The 21,432-nt window shown below is 42.5% G+C and overlaps 1 protein-coding gene across 1 annotated transcript in view; it reads left to right on the top strand.

Moving 5' to 3' along the window:
• LOC119396637 (neural proliferation differentiation and control protein 1) overlaps positions 1-21,432 on the top strand; it is a 33,453-nt gene that overhangs the window by 1,049 nt on the left and 10,972 nt on the right. The window contains exons 2-3 of the mRNA XM_037663928.2: positions 13,276-13,545; positions 20,735-20,911. Coding sequence (XP_037519856.1) covers positions 13,276-13,545; positions 20,735-20,911 — 447 coding nt within the window. The remainder of the gene's footprint in view (positions 1-13,275; positions 13,546-20,734; positions 20,912-21,432) is intronic.

The raw sequence follows: 21,432 nt of genomic DNA, 5'->3' as shown, positions 1-21,432 counted from the left end.
AGCGTCTTAGTTTAGTTTGTGTTATGTGACAATGAATATCCAAGCTCCGGTGCATCACTCCAGGTAAGTTACGGTAGTGTAGTTCAGGTGTGTAGTAATGCACTGGTGCTCAGCGCTGTCTGACCTGTGTATCAAAAGGTGTGTTGTTCGCAGACAGGTGTTCCGATTCTCATAGAAGCGTGGTAGCTTTCGTGCCGTAGATGTATTGCATTTTCGCGCCTACTGCGTTCGCCTTATGTGCTGGGTTTTCTGTCGCTGTTTGTCACCTTATCCAAGTGTAATGTGGTTCAGTCCAAGTCACCTAGGCGTATTTTTATGCACGGCAAGTTCACTGACGGCGAATCATTAATTTATACCGACTTGCTAGTCTCCAGTCGGTGACCACCACAGCGTTGATTGTTTGGAACCACCGTTCTGTTGCGGCTGAAACATTGAGAGGCGTTAACTGGAGGAAAAATGTAACAATAAAACCTTAATTGCATTTTTTAAATGTCATCGGAAGTGATGACTGCCCTTATGCGACCGCCGTTCACAATATGTGTACTACAGTTCATGCGCACGAAATTCACGTATTTCTGAACTTGGATGACTACGAGATAAAACGTGGTCGAGTTTCATCTCTCTCTCAACATAGTTTTAGGGATCGTGCAGGCATTTTGCTGCATAAAGCACATGCACTGCAAGTATTGCATGTGATTTGTGTTATGCATAATGTGCATTCTTTACGTGATCCAGGGAGTTTATTGTGACAGAGACGGGCATCACAGCAACATTTAATAGAAACATTTCCGCAATTTAAGTAAAGCTCTTATTGTCAACTGTAGTATATAATATATTCCTCGAACTTGTTCTGAAACAAAACCAATGGTATTCACACCAATACACTGTGCTTGTCGTGATTTGTTGTGTTCTTACCACATGCTTGTGTCAAGTGGGTGATGCGTCTTTTAACACAACACTGATATTGCTTTTTGGTAGTAGTATATTAGCAACGAGTTCATGCACTGTGACCAGCGAAACTGTGATGCAGCATTGCTCAGAGTTAATCGAAATTGTTTATTAGTTCTTGCATTTTTGCATGCTACAAACTGTCATGGTACCAATCAACTGCACTTTCAATACAAACTTGGAGTGCACAAAACGTATGCAATAATTGAATCATGTCAACTGCATCAATTTTTAAGCATTGTATTTTTTTTATAAATACTGTAGGAGGGTTCTCTTTTTGTTTTCACTACAGCATGGAATTTGTTGCCTCGTTTGGAATTATGCAAAATTATAAGGATAGTGCGAAGCCATTATTTTACATTTTTTTCTTTGGTATGAGTGTCTAGATAGTTACCCATCATTTTGTCATGCTGTTTTTTAATATCACCATTAATCTTTTGGCACGCTATGTACACAAATGTGTACACCACTTGTTTTTGCAATTTGTAACGACTAGGGGCTAAGAGAGGGCAAGATACATTGAGCTTTGGATGAAATAAACCTCCTGCATAATAAATTTGTCTTCATTTAACTTCATTTTGCAGTGTACTGTTGTATATGATCAGTTTGCTGAAGGCACTACACTGTTTGATGAGTCGTTCGATGTGCCCATTCCCGTGAGCCACATCAAAAGTATAATTTTTCTTTGCTCCAAATGGAAACACCCGAAAACAATTCTGCACTATTATTTTTAGCGTAAGATTTCATCCTATTAATGCAAAAACAGAGCATGAATGATTTCACAATAAATAGATATTTAATTACAATTGAATTAGAATGAATTACTATAACACACATAAATTAAGGCATTATGACATTATTTTTGTTGTAATAGAATATCGAGTGCCTTGAAATAATGTATCGATTTGATGCATTTACAGACAGTTCTTCATAGGTGACGTCTGAAAGGGTTAAACATTGCATTAACATATCAAGACATTATTCAAATGCCTGAGTAGCAGCGATGCAAACGTTATTAAAGCAGCTTTAATTTCTAGCTTTATGAATGTAAAGCCGGAAATTAATAATACATATTGCTGCATATTTTGAGTACTTGCAATATTGCCTAAATAAAGGGTGAACTCGATGAAGGTGTTAATCTCTTACCTAAACCACCAGCATGATTGGCTTTAAACATTCATTTTTTTTTAAATGAGATATTAAGATCTGAAAATTGTGGGCTTGGTGTCATTGGATTCATTGTAACCTAACGATGGCGCAAAATTTTTCCACATGCAGCAATAAGGCTATAGGGCATAAGAAAAGGGGGGCTGCACTTGTTTATTCAGGTTGCACTCATTTGTGGCAGCTGCAGCAACATTGAGAACAGAGTGTGATAGATGATGCATTGTGACATCATGATGCATCTGGAACTTGAGTACCAAGACTTGTTTGTAGAAAAAAAAGTATTTTAATGAATAACTTAAGATGCTCTGGCACTGGCCAGTATGTCTTCTTGAGTTTACAGAGTTTAGACTGCAGTTTAATATAAGTAGGAAAAGTCGTGTCGGTTTTCTTTTCAATATTTAAAGTCGCACCTTGAAATTGGATGCCCTGATGTTGTGAAGGCTGCTGATTCAGGAAAATAATGCTAGCCAAAGTGGAAGTTAAGAGAAAATTGGGTCGCCAGTGCGCGAAATGGTTGCGTAGAATTAACTCTTCAGACCACGGGAAAACATCTCTCTTTGAGCTTAAAGAACTCACATTAAACAAATCTCACTGGCATTCTTGTACTCGAGGCGTTACCAGGAGTCAGCAGTAATTTGTCGGCACCCAACGATAGCTATAGCTTATGGTGAAGACTTGTTCCAAGTCAGTCTGCTATACAGAAACTTCAAAGTTTTTCTCGGGCATAGGTGGAATGAATTAAAAGCATGCAATGTCTTGCCCTGAAGAATTTCTATGCATTACAGCTCAAGTTAATGAATGCACTGTGGTATAAATGCAATTTGAGCATAATTGTAATGTTATGTGCACATTATATGATTTAATATTTCAAGCATTATTTTGATATTAACTTTATGAAAGCTGTGTTTTTATAACATAGGGAATGCATGTGTAGCTTGTATATTAATAATCATGTTGTGCAACAAGCTAACAAACAGTATGAAATGGAATATAAACTCAGACTTTTTCTTTAAATCATTGAAAAAATAACCTTTCTGCATTCAAATATAATGATTTCTAAGTAAAGTGAAATGTAGTTTGGAGGCGGTTCGTTTATTAAAAGGAGGTTTATTTACATCTCTCTATAGTTGCATGTAGTGTTATTCACTACTGAACAGTCAGTCAGCAGAGGAGCTTATCTGCAAGAGATAACCGCTTCCAGTTATCTGATGAAAAAACGGAACTGGGTGTTACATTCACATAGAATGTAGTGTTCACTGTAGAGAGGTGTGCTACGACGGGGCACTGCACGTTGTTTGAAAAGATGTAAACGGGGTGACACTGGCAAAATAACTTGTTGCTTTGCCTCATAATTTATGCTTTGCCAGTCAACAAATTTGTACATAGGTTGCCTGAAAGAAGTCATCATAATCTTTCTCAGCCTATTTTATGTTCACTGCAGGACAAAAGCCTCTCCCAGTGATATCCTATCTTGTGCAAGCTGGCTCCATTTTATGCCTGGAAACTTTCTTAATTTCGTCACTCCATCTAAACCTCTGCCATGCTCGGCTATGTTTCCCAGCTTTTGGTATCCTTTCCGTCGCTCTAACTGAGCATCAGTTATCTGTCCTTCGCATTGCATGACCTGCTAAGGTCCACTTTTTCTTCCTAATGTCAATTAGAATGTTGGCTACCCCTGTTTGTTCTCTAATCTACTGTGCCCCCGTCCTGTCTATTGATGCTATTGCTTTCATTTGTTGTTCCATCGCACATTGCATGGTTCTTAAATTCTTCTCGGGTTACTTTGTTATCCTCCAAGTTTCCGCCACATATGTTAATACTGGCAGTATAGAATGTTTGTGCAATTTCTGCTGTAGTGACAGTGCTAAATTGCCTGTCATTATTTGGGAATGTACTGCAAGTGCTCCAGCACCTTCTTATTCTTCAGTAGATTTCCTTTTTCATGAATAGGCTCCCTTGTCAGTAATTGGCTTAGGTTGAGAAAAGGCTAATATCAAGCTAAACAGGAAATCTGCAAAAGATTAAGGTAATGAATAATAGCCTGGCAAAAGAGAAAGAGTTCGTGATTGGCAACTAATGTCTCTGTCTGTACAAGAGTATGTTTACCTAAAAGAAATATTTCATATTAAATGATGGGGAAATAATGAGTGGAAGTTTAGCTGCTTCTTGAATTTTCTCAAAAGTTTCATTTAACACCGTCAGTAAAAAACTCAAAGGAATTGTGTCTCTGTGAAGGAACTGCCCTGAGATATGTGAGAACAGGTGTGCAATGCAAGAAAGTGTGATGAGACATGATACAATAAGGATGTGTAATTTGCGCATGAGGGAATTGCAGTCAGGCGACTGCTGACAGGTACATAGAAGATCCATTTTCAGAAAGCGTAATGATGTACACACAGGATGCATGCAGGGAGTGTTTTTATGTAATGACAAGAGAAGACTTTCAAGAAGTGCAATTTTTTCAATGCCATAATGACATACGAATGAGGCAACAGGTATTGTTGCTGCATTGTGCATCAGTTCAAGATTCCATCTTCCCCTGAACTTCTACCTTTACCACTAGTTATGCAATGTTGATGTGGATTGGCTGACAGCTGTTGCAAAGATGTGTGCTCTACCAAAAACTGCATCACACGCAACAATGTTCAATGCACTCCAGAAGACGAATGAAAAGAAAGAAAAAAGAACGTGTGCTAACATGTTGTGATGCTTTTTTGTTTTTCCCTGAATAAGCTGAGTTTCGGCTGCATGGCAGCCTTGCTTTTTCACTAAAGCTGATGACATATTAAAGCCATAATATCTTTCTTAGAGGAATCCTTTTCTTTGAAGTAAACCTCGGGTGTTTAGGTCTGTTATTTTGTTGCTTTCATAGCATTTGCAAAGTCACTTGCAATAAAGCAGGCAGTAGTCACATAAATCTTTTTTCCTTCATTGTCCTTTGATATTTTCTTACGGACCCATTAACTACTGCAGATTTACAATTTATCCTGGCCAAAGCTTGAAGAACCTGGACATTTTGCACAGCTGTGAAAATGTCAATTCGTTCATGCCGTCTTGTGAATGTAATTTTGCCACCAAGTTCAGAGAAAAAGAAGTGCCGTTATAACCACATGTGAATGCTAGTTCCTGTTATGAGGCTAAGCAGACGGAGGTTGTTCTTGTTAGGATTTGGACATTGGATGGGTTCATTTAGAGGCAGGAAAAAAAAAAATTAGAAAGTACTTAACACAATCCTTGGGTAGCTTCTTTTTGTCTAATCCTCTCTCATGATGTCTTGTTGCCTCTGTTCCTACTCGTTAGTTCTATTCCATGCTGAAAAGAAAAAAAAAACAGGTTGTGAAAGTTTTACCATTATATGAAACCAATTTTACTTGAAATATAAAGTTTTGCTTTAAATGTCGGGAAATAAAGTAGGATAAAGGAACGTACTCTGTGACCTTATATTGCCTGTGTGTACACGGCATGTGATTTTAGTCAAGAAACCTTGTTTAGTGCTTTCTGGTGTTGATATATTTGAATACACTGTTCTGTAGTCCTTTAACTTTCAGCCTTTTACAGGAGAGCCACATTTACTGGTATCAGATTCAATCTTAAGCTATGGCTTTAAACATTGTAGAACGGTAATTAGAAATGGTTTGCTGTATATGTCTGTGGATGCTTTTTTGCATGTTTCCTCAAAGTTGGATAGAAAGGACAGGGGGAGGGGTGGGAAACGCATTGACTGTCTGAAACAGGCCGCCCAAAAATATGGTACTGATGCAAAAAATGATACTTCAGTACTATGAAAGCAAAAATGGCCGTAACCTTAAAGCAAGGAGGTGTCTTTAAATTGGCATTGAAATTAGTGCAGAATGGCATTAAGTAAAATGTGTTGATGAGTCTGTAGAATATTTTTGTAACCACCTCGGTGATACAGTGGTTGCGGTGCTCAGCTGCCGACTCGAAAGTCACAGGTTCGATTCCGGCTGCAGCTGTCGCATTTTCGATGGAAGCGAAAGCGCTACAGGCCCATGTACTTAGGTTTAGGGGCACGTTAAAGAACCCCATGCGGTCGAAATTTCTGGAGCCCTCCTCTACGGCATGCCTCATAATCATACTGTAGTTTTGGCACATAAAACTCTGAAATTCTTATTATCTTTTTTCTTTTTTTGGAACATCTGTAGTCTGGTCTTCATGAAGTAATAATTTATTTCATAGTATTCAGGCTGTTATATTCTTCACTCTTTCTTCATGATCCTAGGATAGTTTTCACTCTATGTGGTGTCACATCTGGCACTTCAGTTTCTTTGTTTAGTATGTTAGCTTGTAGACGTCTCAGTTGTGGCCTCTCACTTGTGGCATTAGCTGAGGGTTTCTGATGCCATTTGTGTGTGTGCTTGCTACATGAAGGCTGTTGATTGGATTTGCTGTGTCAAGTTTTAGGAGCTTGCTCGCCAAGCTTCTTATGCTCGCGCCTTGTCCTCACCTACGTGACCGTCGGCGGCACACACCACGCTCGGCGCAGCTGCGCTCTCTCCGGTGATTTCAAGAATGCTCACTAGATGGCGCCGCCGCTCAAGGCGGCGCACACCACGCTCGGCGCAAGCGCTAGTTAGGTGACTTCTCGAGGGCCGCACCTCTCGTTTGGTTCGCTTCCTTTCTCTTCGCCGGGAGCTCACTAATTGAACACTCTTCGTTGCTGCTCCGCAGCATGCACGGCAATCTCGCCTTGCCAATAACCAGCCAACACATGATGTCATGTTACGCTCTCCGATGCGTATCGTACGTCTGCAAACGTCCCACCACCATCAGGGGCACCTGTATCGATGTTGCCTTCTCGAAATTTCCATTGCGCCCCATCATCGATGATCCCTTGGCAACATACTTTACTGATCACAAAGCAATCATCTTTAAAGGGAAACGAGTTCCCAAGCTCATCGAGGGACGCCCTTCTTGTACTTTGTAAAAGGACATCTCTTGTGTATATGTATGCATATAGTTCATCCATCTTTAAAGGGAAACCAGTCCCCGAACTCATTGAGGGACGCCCTTCTTGAACTTGGTAAAACATCATCTCTTGTGTATATATAATGTTTATAGTTCATCGAAATGTATATATACTTCATCAAAATGTATACTAAGCATCCAGCCTTACATTAAAAAACATTGTCGATGTAATGTACGTATAACAACGTTGTCATGTTTATATACGATGGTAGAGGAATGTGTTTGAACTTGGTAAAACAACAAAATTTGTTTATATATAATGTTTATAGTTCATCCAAATGTATATATACTTCATCAAAATGTATATAGTGCATCCAACCGTAAATTAATAAACATTGTGGATGTAATGTATGTATAACAACGTTGTCACGTCTATATATGATGGTAGAGGAATGTGTACGGAGCATTCGCGAGTTACCCGATCATCTCCGAGCAAGCTCCTCTAACATCATTCACTTCGTGGATATGGCGGTGAACTTTTTTGAGACCATGGGAGTTCACACAAGTTCTGTCGTACAAAAGCATCCTCCATCGCCATATATATGCCTCAATTCCTTTGTGCTGTATTGTTATCTCTTGTGGCGCTATCAGAAAAGATGGATGATGCTGTGTAGGCTTTGTGTAGATGTTGCTATAACTACCCACATCACAGGAAATGTGAAAATGAAGAAGTGCTGGTGAACCCAAGAAATCAACCGTTAGCTTTGCTTTAGGGATGATGAGGCAACAGATGCATCACAGTTTCAGTTCGAATTATTAATAGTAGACAGGCCATTGATACACATTACATATATTGGTTCCCAGCGCACCTTGGATCACTCGATGACATTCCCATGAATCCAAATGAATCGGCCAACAGCGTTGCTCGCGAACTTACGGACCGGGCCGCTTTTACATATGGCTTTGATTCTGCTGGATTCGAAAATCAACAACGGGATACGCCCACGACATATAATGAACTTGCTAAACATTACTACTTGGGGAGGAGAGAGTTTCCACCCCCTCACAGTAGACTAAACAGAGCACAAGCGGTCACACTTAGACAAACAGACACAGTCTTATTACTCACCAGCACAGGCAAAAGCATGGTACGATATAAAAGATATGGATGCTGTTTGCAAGGCATGCAAGAAAGAAGTATGCACGCTTGAGCATATGCTCTGGGAGTGTGGGTCGCTTGGCCCTGGCATTTCCCGGGAACGGTTTACAGGGATGATAAACTCTCACGACCATATTCCCCAAGTCCTGGCTGTCCAGTACGCCCATGACAGGGCTGGGAGGCTTGACCTCCCAGTCCCGACGTGGGATTAGCCAGGCAGGTGGCAACACCCTGTACAGGACGTATAAATAAAGTTATTTCCATCCATCCATCCATCCAAATGAAAACAGCTAACAGACATTGCTCAATGACAACTCATGTTGCGCACTTCTCTCTTGCATCTAGGAATGCCAGCTTGCAGTCCCTGTTGTGAACAGATGAGTCTGGCAGTATGTTTACCCCTCACAAGCCTTGAGGCCATCTCCCCTATAAAAATTTTTTTGCTACTGCTTAAATGCTGTTATGCACAGAATACTTGTAATTGCTTCCCCGCTTCTGCCAGCTATGAGTAAGATGTCACAAACTCTGCTCTGTCACTGTACATAGGTCAGCTCAGCTTCTGCATTAGAAACAAGCACAGACTTTTTCAACTGTTTCGATCTGTAGCATGCACATTTAACAGGCAAGATTTGTGCACTAATCAGAATAAGTAATTCTGCGTTGAAAAGTGTCACAACATTAACCAAATATAGGTGCAGGGCATACCTGGGACTAGATAAATTTCCCTCTTATCGTGTCACTTGGACTTTGAAACTAGTAGCATAAGTACCCAAAATCACCTTTAAAACCGACTATTGTGTATCTCTCAATGACTATAATCCTTTTAATCTTCTAATGAGAATTTGTTTTGCAGCTGGTTTGAAGCTCTTTAAACCTAAACAAGAAATTATGCTGAACCAAATGAACACTAATTTTGCCACTGAAAAATGGTTATAGCATCTTTACCCCTTACTATAAGGTGTAGCTAAAATTACATTCTTAGAACGTCTTGCATAATGGAATAGCAAAGAATAAAATACGTAGCACATATTGCTCTCAAAATAAGTTTTCTTTATAAGTAGTCGCACAAAACACAAGTTCTAACATACAGATTGTTTTCGTAATTTCTAAGCTTAAAGTCAACACACAAAAACATTATGGAGTTTATTTACTTTTTATTGCGATAGCAATTATATCGACACTAGGTGCATTTTTGCCTTTGCCGTCAGCGCTGCTGTGATGTTCTGCATAGTCAAATTTGATAACATTGCCCCATAGGTCGTATGTTCTATGCACGAGCGCAGGCAACAAACGCTATCTTAGCAGAGAGGAAACGTGCCGGTCTTGTTTCGCTGCACGAAAGGCCCTATGGGCAGAGGGGCCGCTGCATGGCCCCACACTTTGGCTAGCCGGGCACGGTCGTGTACGCTTATTTTGCAGGCATTAGCAGACGGCTTATACCTTTGTACGTGCTGGTCTTACCACTCGATTTGTGATGAAGTGATAGACAGTGCTAACGTTGCTGCGTTTGCTGCAGCGGTTGTGTTTCCTTATGCTGGTGTTTTGTTGAGGTATGCTTGGTTAAGTGCTACATGAGTTAGCTGCTAGCTTTACTTTGTATATCATTGCAATTTGTTGTTGTCACATACATTGCTTCACCCTTGGGGTGAAACTGTGGCTTTTCTTTATTGGACTATGCTCCGTTTCATACATTAGATGCAACACTGTGGAAACTATGCAAGAAGTTCGGGCAGCAAAATGTGTAAGTCCACGCGTCGCACACTTGGATTTTGTTGTATTAAATGTGACCTCTGCGATTGGCACCGGCTGTGTGCTACTGGAACTAATCGCGGAGGCCATGATACTAAAACAAAGACGCTAAGCAGTCGAGAACAGCCTATTGACAACTGTATAAATAACAGGGTTTGTTTATTTCTAAGGCACAAAGCATTCTTGTTTATTACTCCATCTAAAAACAAAAAAAAAATTGAATTACAGGTGGTAAAATCATTAAACTATTTCTTGCTGCGAACGCATGTGCTGCAAGAAGTCTCGCCACCTTCCATAGCATTGCACCTGTTGTATGAAACGGAGTATAGTGTGATGTTATGATTGAAAAAGAGGTTCAGCTGTTTCTGTGAGGCAGTTATTAATTGCCATATCTTGTATGACACGGCATATGATTGTTTGTTTTGTGCAGCGGAGCACATATTTATTTCCTTGCAAAATAACACATTTGGTGACACAAAATATTTGTAGAGGCTGTGCTCTTTCTTAGTGTCATTATTGATGGATAGGTCAGAAGAAGAAAATGCCAGCATTGTTTACAAATAAGATGGTAGAAGGCCTACCATGTTCCAAGAGCTAGTAACAGCACTGACAAAAACTTTAGGAGAAAGTGGAAGAAGGTTTTCAGCCTGTGTCAAGCTCCTGAAGACTATGCAGAATAAAAAGTAAATCCACGCAGAATCTCCTTTAGGAGTTGTCTTAGTGATGCATAAGCATAGAATAAGATTATTTTAGCACAAAGCAGCACAAGGACAAATGGAGAAGGACACATGTACTGCATTGGTAAGCTTTGCTATGCATAAGTTCTAATGCTTGCATATCATTTGCTACTTTGTTTTTTATCAACCATTTTAATGAATAAAGAAATTGTGCGTGTATGTTCGCGTTTTTCACGAAGCTTTAGCTTTTTTTGTTTTTGACAGTAGTATTCATATGTTGAGGTTGGCAGCTCTGATAGTGTGTGTCTCAGCTGACCTGCCATTTTGATATTTAGGTGGAGTGTAGTAGATTGTAAACATGAATTCAATGCTGATATCATTCACAGTGCCACCATCTATCATGCACAAGGGCAATCAATTGTGTGAGGAGACAGTTCAATATATTTGTTGTAAAACCTTCGTAACACGGTAGACTCCAAATGACTGAAACTCTTTTAAGTGGGAATACCTAATAGATCAAATGAGAGTGCCAGCATTAATTTATTATTGCTTTTACCTATATATTTAATTACACTTGCATTTAACTGAACTCAAAGTTTTCAACTCCTTCCAAATACAAGCAAGGTTTTAGGTAGTTATTACATCCCTGGACAGCTTTTTTTCTCCTTTCGCACAACGACCAGGCTGTAAGTTATTCAGGAGGAGATACGTAGGGGGCAAAGTCCTGCCACAAAGTTACGTTGGCAGACGTCATGGCCTTGGGCATTTTTCTCTCTCTCTCTTTTTTTTTATAAAATGTGTACCCATTAGCTTGGAGGTACATCACTCATTGAGACCAATCAAAAGACGCAGTTGTCAGCCGGTGAGAGGGCTATTCACGGCACATGGCAACACCCGTGTGGTGGTAGTGATATCCTTCACATAGCGCAGCGTTGGCCGTTGTGTGTCCCAGACTGGCCAATAATCTGTATGTGGAGTGGACCGGCTTTGCTTTGCACCACTGACAGATAGTAGCCAAATTCAGGTTATGTATTTTTAAGCTCTCTTAATTAGCTCACTACGATTTGATGCTTGTGGTGTGTATAGTACACGAGGGGCAGCAGGTGCTATGCAACATTGAAGAGAGCTACCATGTGCGGGCAAGTGTATGTGTGCTGTGGGAAATGGCAAGATGCAATGGTGAGCATTGTACAAGTGGACTTAGTGTGTTGCAAGTGACCGACTTACTCACTAAGATTTCAAAAAAACATGGTTGATCCCTCCGTCATAGGAATTGGAATAACACGAAAGTAAAGCGTGCCCTTACAGAAGTAACTGAATGTTTACTGTACATTGATATAAGAGAGCTTGCACAATGTATATTGATGTCTGGCAGCTATAGCACCGTTTAACGTGGATGTGCCCACTTTGATGATTGGTAGTACATCTCCATCCCGACGACTAACGTCCCTGCTAAATGATTAAACAAACCCTTGTGGTAGCTGTAGTAGTTAACGGTGAAAGCGTAATCGGAGAACTAGGTGTGATAGCCAGAAGAGCGTCGCATATTGGACGCAGAACGTGGTCGCCATCCCGCGGCATGTTAAAATGTGATTGAACACCACGGCCGGACCACTGGGCCGGACTAGAGGGAAACTCAAAGCGCGTCGTGCCGCCTTGGTAGCCCTGCCGCGATTTTTCTAGGGGCGAGCGCGTGAGCGGGGAATGCGGTGTTACAGCCAGGTGAGGCAGGCGCGCGTCGCAGAGCTATGAGCAAGGCTGACGCCTTTACGACGCTTGGCTAAGGTCGCCACCTCGTGGTGTGTTAGGGCATTGACAAAATTGAACTTCTATTGAAAATGCGCTGAATGGGGGGGCATGTGTAACGCGTTGCAGGTGCTAATCGTGGAGGACAGAGTAATGACGAATTACTTTACCGCTCCCAGAGGGCAACAGCACCCCGCCGACCGGGAGAGTGGTAGATATAAAAGGCGCGTTTGTAAAGCCTCTAGAGTCTGTGACCGTGGCGCAGTGGATAGCGTGCCCGGCATCTGTTGTTGCGGACCGAGCGGTCGTGGGTTCGATGCCCGTTGACAGAACTTTTTTCTTTGCCATCTGATCATGTATATTTTTTCGACGTCATTTCCGTGATGGAAATACGTCACTGAAGTCTTGGTGGACCCCGGCATAAAACACTTTCGTGTTAAAAGAAACTTGGCTACTTCGCCGAATGCCATCTCACATGATTTGAAGAGAAAATGAAACATTTAGCAAATGACCATTGATTGCGATTAGAAAAGCAAAGATAAAATACTTCTTTTGGCTTTCTGCAATGTAGGATGTATACATATAAATTTAACTAAAAATTAGTATCACAAGGTGCTATATAAGGTGTTTCAAAGAAATGGTGAAGATTAGTTCTGGTGTTGAAGTTTTTTTTTTTTCTTTTTTGGCTTGGGTTTCTTTTTGTTACATCCTTTAGTTCTTATTTTTCACTAAACAGATGGCCAGTAAAATTTGTTTTGGTTTTCTTATTGAAAAAGGCTGAAATATTATTTTGCACCCCTTTTACATGGGGGATCAAGAGATTGCGCAAAAGTAAAATTGTACAACCAGCTTTTAGAAAATTTTCATTGCATATAAACAATGGTCTTCGCTCATCTGCTTCAGGACGATCATGGCGTTTAAGAGACGGCTTGCTGCTGGAGCGGAGCTTGCGTCTGCGGCCCAGCTGGACTCCAAATCGAGGCTGGAACGAACCAGAAGAACGAATGGCAGAAGAGCAGCAGTTCAGGCATGGGGAAATGAGTCCTTCGAAAATCCAGGAGACGCCTGAACTCGAGGAGCGCAACACCTTTGGTGGCTCAGCCAATGCGGAGGCTGCCGGCAGAGATGTTTCTAGCCTGGAAACCTTTGTTGATGGGTCTGCCAATGGAGGGGGTAAGCTGAAATGTGTGTTCCTTCCTAGGACTGGTGTTCTCTTGTTGGCAACGCAAGCAGTTGGTGTTTTTCTTTTTTTTTTTTTTTGCTTGATTAGTAACTCTTCAGGGAGTCGTGACACAAAAAATTCGAACACAATTTGACTGTTACATCACACTGATGGGAACATAAAATAGAGGTGCCATCTGTAAAATGTCAGCCACAAATGCAGCCTAACAGTATTTTAATTGAGTTTTGAAGTTCATGAAAGCCCCTTGTAAACAACGTACGTCACGAGTTCTGGCCGGATTACATGAGACGTGTACGAGATGGACAGTGCTGGTGGCAACACCTGATGATGCAGAGCCTAACCAGAGACCCACAATCGCAACATTGCAGCAACTTACCCACTTACTGACTCTGTGTAAAGCATTGGCAGTGAAATAATTATCAACTCACAGTATTCTCATTATTATATTTTTTTTCAAGAACAGTGACGCGACTGAGAAAAAAAAAAATTATATTGTAGTTGGGCAAAATGCCTCAAGATGTCGCTTCTGGCTCCTCTGCTGCTGCTGTTGCTGCTGCCATCAACGGCTCCGGTAACTGGGTATCCTTAAACGTTAGGAAGTCTACAGAGAAACTAAAGCTTAGAATAACAGAGAACTGAGCTAGTTGGTAAGTATTCATTCTAAAAAGACAGGGCGTGCAAACACGGACACAAGAAAGAAGTCAGGACACCACAAACGCCGACTAACAACTGAAGAGACGCACAACGGCTGAAAAGAAAGAAGGCACGAAAACTTATCTGCGCATGCCCATGCAACTAAAGAGGTGCCTCAGAATAATGGAATACAATTTCTAGACATTTCCTTAACGTTCCAGAAGAACCACGTGTGTTGGCAGTATTCTCCTAGATCTTCGAAACCGCTGTTAAATTTTTCGTCGAAGCACTCGAAGGTTGTAAAAAACGGCATCGCCATGTCTTGCCTTAAGTCAGCCCTCACCAAGTCGTGTGAGCACAAAATGAGTGATAGCTTTAACGCACAGGTTACACGTCTTTTAGATGTAGGGTATCCTCGTGATGCAGTGGCCACGGTCGCTGAACGTTTAAAGAAGTCTATTGTGTTAAGCCCGAGCATGGTTGCAGAAAGCGATAGGAAGAAACGTGTCGTAGGTATACCGTACATTCATCGCGTATCTCACAGGCTAAAGAAAGTAGGAACTAGATACGGCGTTAATGTTGTTTTCACGGCTGCGAATAAGCTAGGCAAGATTTGTGCCGCTGTGCAGAGGAAGAATGAGGGAGTAAAAGGCAAGAAGCGGACCGATATTTGTTTAGTAAAACACACCAACAAATTCACTGATTGCCGTACGAGTGTGGTGTATAAGATTCCTTTCAGCTGCGGCCGCTTCTACGTAGGACAGACGGGCCGATGCATCAACCAGAGATTGCTGGAACATAAGAGATCGCTAACAGGAGGCTCACCTTCTAATCTATCTTTACATTGTCGAGATTGTAAGTGCACGCCAAAATTTGATGAATGCACAGTGTTGTACCGGCATAGAAATGAAGAAACGCGCCTGATGATTGAAGCATGGCATATCGAGAATAGTGGTAGCGCATGCGTGAGCCAACCGTCGATTAACTTGCATAAAGATGAAATCAAATGCCTTAACAGTTATCTTTCACGTAGACCGCCACGCGTGCCGGATTGATAGGTTCGCATGTTGCATGGGCATGCGCAGATAAGTTTTCGTGCCTTCTTTCTTTTCAGCCGTTGTGCGTCTCTTCAGTTGTTAGTCGGCGTTTGTGGTGTCCTGACTTCTTTCTTGTGTCCGTGTTTGCACGCCCTGTCTTTTTAGAATGAGAAACTAAAGCTCTCTACTGCCGGGATCTTACTGTGTAGAGGACAGATAACTGCTTTGGCGCTCTGACGTACATACGTGGGATTGGTGTGCCTTTAGAACACAGCGTGGCCCAATCTGAGTACAAGTCAATGTAGCGTACATTACGCCACTTACATGCTACACATATACTCTTGTTACAGAGCGCCAATGTGGCGATTTCACAGCTTCCTTCCCCACTTCTCAGCCTGCTACGTTACGAATGATCGGAGCGAAAATGTTTCAGCACGCCTAATAAGGGGTATTCAGACGGGGGAGAAATGCTCGGGGGATAAAGGCGGAGCCTAGTGACGTCAGCTCGCGAGGAGAAGTCTCCACAAATGCCCCCTACTCATACGGACGATGCGAACGGAGGGGGAGACAAGTGTTACTAGACTACTCTGGTGGCTTGCACCACCCGTTTGACGAGCTGCTGACGACGAGCTGCAGACGGCCATGCAGCTGCAGACTGTACACCCGCTGCCACTCTCTGCAGGAGCAAGTGCAACAATGTGGCCAAACAAGAGCCCGAAATTTCGCTATATCCCCCACCGCCAGGGGATTGTTTGTCCTTTCGGGGAAAAGGTCCCCGTCTCCCCCGAGGAGGCGCGGGGGGGTGACGCCCATTCGCTAACCCGTGACGTCGCGGTAACGTGATCCGCAATCCCCCCGTCTCCCCAGAACATTTCTCTCCCGTCTGAATACCCCTATACTGCGTGCGGCTGCTCCAAGGCTTACGGAAATTGTCGCCTCAGTTGGACGACGACAGGAACAAAATCCCAGCCACTGGCAAGATTCACAGAGCGAATCGAGTTTTTCGAACTGATTTTTACACCCTTTGCGGCTCCTTCGTCAATCGCCGCACTAGATAAGCAACGTGGTTTGACGATCAAGGAAGCAAGCACTCGCTGTGCTCAACACAGCAGACGAAACAGCAGTGCTGACAACATTGCAGAAGGTGGCCAGTGACGTCACTGGTATTTGCAGTCACCTGATAGTATTTGTTCACAAGTAGGCTGAGTACGTATGGGGGCCTTGAGTGCTCTTCGAAATCGAAACTGCCTCCGGTCGTTACATACGAGTATATAATTAAACATTTGTCTCGTGCTGGGGCAAATGAGTTTCGTTGTCGCTATTAACGAGTCGCTAGCCACTGATTCAGGGCAAAAAACAGGTTCACAAATGTTGTGTCACCACTCCTTTAAGAATGCAGCTGAAATAAATGCGAAACTGTGCTGAAATTAGCCACAACCAGCTCCCTTTTATCCTCACATGCATAAATGGTGCGAATTGTAGGGAAGTGTTGTGCCTCTCTTCTCATACATTAGTGGCAGTGACTGTTTTCCTTTCAACAGTCACTGCCACCTTCTCAGACATGAGCGAATGAAGAATTTTTTCGGTGGGCTCGTTTCTTTGTTAGACACAACCAAATTAATCCAACAGACATTTAGGCCAGGGAAAGCATAGGGGACAATAAATGTTGTCTTTAAAGTAGTGTACCGTATTTTCCGGTGTATAAGTCGCACCTTTGTATAAGATGCACCCCCTACTTTTTACGACTTTTGAAAGAAAAAATGATATATAAGACGCATCTACTTTTAACTCAGTCGACATGATAAAACACAATGACCCACGCAGAGTACATTGATTGCGAAATGCGTAGTCACGCACGGCACTGAATATCTGTAAGCAGCAGTTTTATTAAGGCGCAGAAAACCACTGTTTATTCTACTGGATTTGAAGCCACATCCTCCGGCGCACTGTCAAAAGTTCTTCCGCCTCGTTTGGCAGCATCGCTGGGTTGCCGTCGTCAGCCTCTGAGTAACTTTTACGCAGCCTTGTAAGCACCTTGAAGCACATCGTTGGCACTGCCTGTACTATGGTGGCTACCATACCTTTAGGGCATTACCAGACTTGGCGAGAACACATAAACAACGAACGTGCCGCACGGTTATCACACGATCGTCGGATACCACCTACACACGCATACAAAACGTAAATGGCGACCGGAAGCCGGAAGCTGCGACTACTGCTGGACTGCAGCGACGTCTCACACGAAAACTGATGATGATGATAATGAAGTGGTACTTTCGCTTTTGTAACTGATATTGTGGGCGCTACAACGTTACAATGGACCATTGTGGTGCTCTTTTTTATTTATTGCCTCAGTTCTGTGGGTTTAATTCTTCGTTTAAGAACCAACAATTGAAACAGTACAATGGGGCACGCGACAGTGGGGGCTTTTATTGCGGCCGTAATCTCCGTGGTCGCCACGCTGCTTGAACAGCAAGTAGCTGACATCTAAGATCGCAGCCGCTTCATTGTTAAAACAAAATTAGATATATTTTTACGAATGCTCTCGAGCTCTGTTTATCGTACTCATAAATTAAATAGAAACAAATTGGTCTCGCAGAATCATGTGACTTTTTGCGTATATAAGACGCACCGTTGTATAAGATGCACCAGCGAAAATCTAGGAAAAAAGGTGCGTCTTATACACCGGAAAAAACGGTAGTAATAATTACACAAATTGAATTAAATTGGACGAAAAATCACCCTTTCCATCAGTGGGATCCGAATTCACAGCCCTCGAATTATGCGTCCGATGCTCTACCAATTGATCCATGATGGAAGGCGCTTCTCCTTCCACTTTTGGGTATTTCTGGATGTGTAATCCCTGCAAGTGTTAGCCAGTGCCGCTCATAGCCAAGGCGGCAAGTGTGGGTCACTCTTTTTTGCCAGAGAGGACGTCACATGGCACGTGATCTTTTGCATGAGGCATCAGCTGAATTGCATAGGTTAGCTTGCGAGGTTTTATTTGTCAGCTGGTGTCCCATGCAAAAGATGACATGCCAGTTGACGCCTCTCTAGTGAAAAGAGTGCTTCACACTCACTGCCTTGGCTATGAGCGGCACTAGCGAACACTCACAGGGATTACACATACAGAAATACCCAACGAAGTGGAAGGAGAAGCGCCTTCCATCATGGCTCAATTGGTAGAGCATCGGACTCATAATTCAAAGATTGTGGTTTCGAATCCCACCGACAGAAAGGGTGATTTTTCGTCCGCATAATTTCAATTTGTTATGATTACTGCACTACAGTTAAGTACAATTAATGTGCCCTATGCTTTCCCTGGCCTAATTGTCAGATTCATTTGGTTGTGCTAAGACATTGTACCACAGGCTGTAGTCATTACTTGCTTTATAAATATAAATTTATTAATGTGGAACCTGTGATAGAACTGGAATGGAATGTATTACTGCCAACACTTATCAAAATGTGTGTTATATAAAACCATTTTCACGTCTAAAAGCATTGTGTCTGTGAAAGAGAGGGCGGGGGGGGGAAGAGTGCTGTGCCTTCTGTCATGATTCTGAGGATAAGATACGGGTTTTTTCATCTACACCATAAAATGTGAAGTTGTCCTGCTAGTAATTAACTTTATTAGTGGGCAGTGCACATTTTTAAAGCCAAACACTTTAGTGCTAGAACTGCTTCAAGGTTTAAAGGGACACTAAAGACACTAAAGGCAAATATTAAGTCGACGTTGATTGTTGAAATAGTCGTCCAGAAACCTCGTAGTGCTACTTTTGTGCCAAGGAAGTGCTTATTTTGAAATAAAATCACGTTTTAGTGGTTTGCATCTCGTTAGCGCACTTCAATCACCCTCCTGAAAGCGGTATTTCGCACGTCACTGTTGCCATGCCCAACGTTGCCCGCCTTTACTGCGCGGCGGCGTGCACTGGCGGCATGCGCCATTCGGGCTTCCGGGAACATCGCATGCATGCGGCATTTTGTCGAACTTTCTGTCTGAGCGACTTTCACGAGCGTGCAAAACACATGCGGCAGTACGCGATACCGAAACTACCACTGAGACGCGACCGCGTGGGCGAAGCAGGGCGCCGGGCGAAGCGCAGTTCGGCGAAAACGGAACTTTTGAACCACGCGCGCCGTTCCTCATGGCAACGCCAAAGAGGCTTTTTTTTCCACGAATCAAACAGAAACGAACAAGCAGCATTTTATTACGTCTCTTGATGCACGGAAGGTTCTTTTTTTATTGCAGCTAGTTTGATTACTAGTGATTAATTGTAGTCGGACTCTCTCACGTCATCGGGATCACTTCCAAAATGTCCCACTCGTGGCGCTCATCGTGTGATGCATTTAGCTTAATTTCTCGGTAAGTAGGGCACTGCTGTTGATAATATTGCCGTTTTAGACGTCATACATTGAGCTTTCACTCTGGCATGAATTGTTATTTGCCTTTAGTGTCCCTCTAAAGGGATTGACAACAGATTTTTCTAGACCCAGTTTTCTATGTTGCAATGGAAAGCTCCCCTTTGGTATTGGTTATACCTGCAGCATATGATTCCAAAAGCGCGTGGATATTTTGAAAGTAGAATTTTTAAATTTGAGAAGCCTCTAAAAAAGTTTGAGCCTCTCCTCCTGCAACGCTGATAAGTGATAGCGATGCGCATAGCACTCAACTGTTCATTCTGCTCAAGATCTTGCTTTCACAGGAGTGAGTGAAACTGCGGTTAACCACCTTCATTTTGACATTTTCAAGAGTTCTTCAATATAAAAGAATTCGGCAGATCCCGTGCCTTGTGGGAATCGGTTTTATGCGAAGTAATAAATGAGTAGTTGTCTGTGCTGCATTGTTTGGCTTTGAGCCAAGCGTTATGAGGTGGATTGACGTGTTTTTGTAAGCGTAGTAGTTGTGTGGTGCCTGGTGAAGCCATGATGTGGCTTTACCAGGCATGTCAACTACATTGGCGTTCAAAGGGTAGCTTATGGTCTGAAGTAACGTGAGCACTCACGGACGTCAGTATTATCGAAACAAGTGCACTTTACAGTGGATATCATACGTAACTTTTGTTAGCGTATTCCTCCGGGGTCGAGCTATGCTTGACTATATATAGCTTGCTGAATCATAGGAATACAAATGTAATGTTTATTAGGCTTCTGTAAAAGCGGAGCCAACACTGGAACCACTATTGGCGTTAGCCCAGCATGACGCCTGTATCATAGTAGTACATATGTAATGTTTATTGCTTTGTTATAAAATGAGATAACGAGCACTGCAGCCACAGTTGACATTGGGCGGGCAGGTGGACACATTGTACATTATATAAATACCTTGCGAAGTGATTCTGTGCTTATCAGGGGAAATGTGTGTTCTCAGTTTTTGTCGTTAAAAAATATAACTAGTTCACTCTTAAAGATGATGAGTCATATAGTTTCCCCCCTCCTCCCCACAAATATCAGCAACTTTTATAAATAAAAGTCTATTCCTGCTTTGCCATGGATTTCCTCACTGCAGGTGCCTTGAGCGACAGTGGAAGAGTTGATGAAGGCACCCAGACAGTAGACAATTCATCAGAAGAAGGTGTAAAATCAGCAGCACCATACGCGGGGGCATTAAGAGCAGGTCCTGATGACGTCCACCACCACGTCGTCAGGAAATCGGCCTCCGTTATCTCTGATATTTCTTTTGTAGGTGAGTGCACAGGTGTTTGATGACACCCCTGTATCCTTTTGCCAGTATGCACAGATGAACGTGCACTAAAAGGGCCATCTGGAATGCACCCAGGTGCCATGTTGTGTCAGCTATCTCGGTGTAAACACTGTTTCAGCAGCAGCAGTGTCTAGTGGTTAAAAGAAAGGTCGGAGACAAAAACTGAACATGATAAGGAGAGTGATAATTACTGCAAAGTCTATTCCTGTGTTAATCACCTTTTAAATTTAACATAGATGTTGCAGATGGGGAGTTGAGTCGGTGCTACTGGAACTTCGTATTTAAGGTTGGACATACTTCAGCCACACACTCTGTGTTTAGGGAGCAGGCACCAGGCAGAAACCATATGTTTACCATAAAATACTGCGGAAGCACCCAGTATTAACATTCCCAAAACTTCGGAACTATAAAAATTGTATGTTGAGCACCCACCCCCTCCAAAGCGCCAACGTCAGCCTTCACCCCACTGAGGCCCCTACGGCCACTGCGGCCACTTCGCTGGG

Source organism: Rhipicephalus sanguineus, chromosome 1 (assembly GCF_013339695.2).
Source record: "Rhipicephalus sanguineus isolate Rsan-2018 chromosome 1, BIME_Rsan_1.4, whole genome shotgun sequence".
Lineage (NCBI taxonomy): Eukaryota > Metazoa > Arthropoda > Arachnida > Ixodida > Ixodidae > Rhipicephalus > Rhipicephalus sanguineus.
This window is presented reverse-complemented; position numbering and strand designations above follow the sequence as displayed.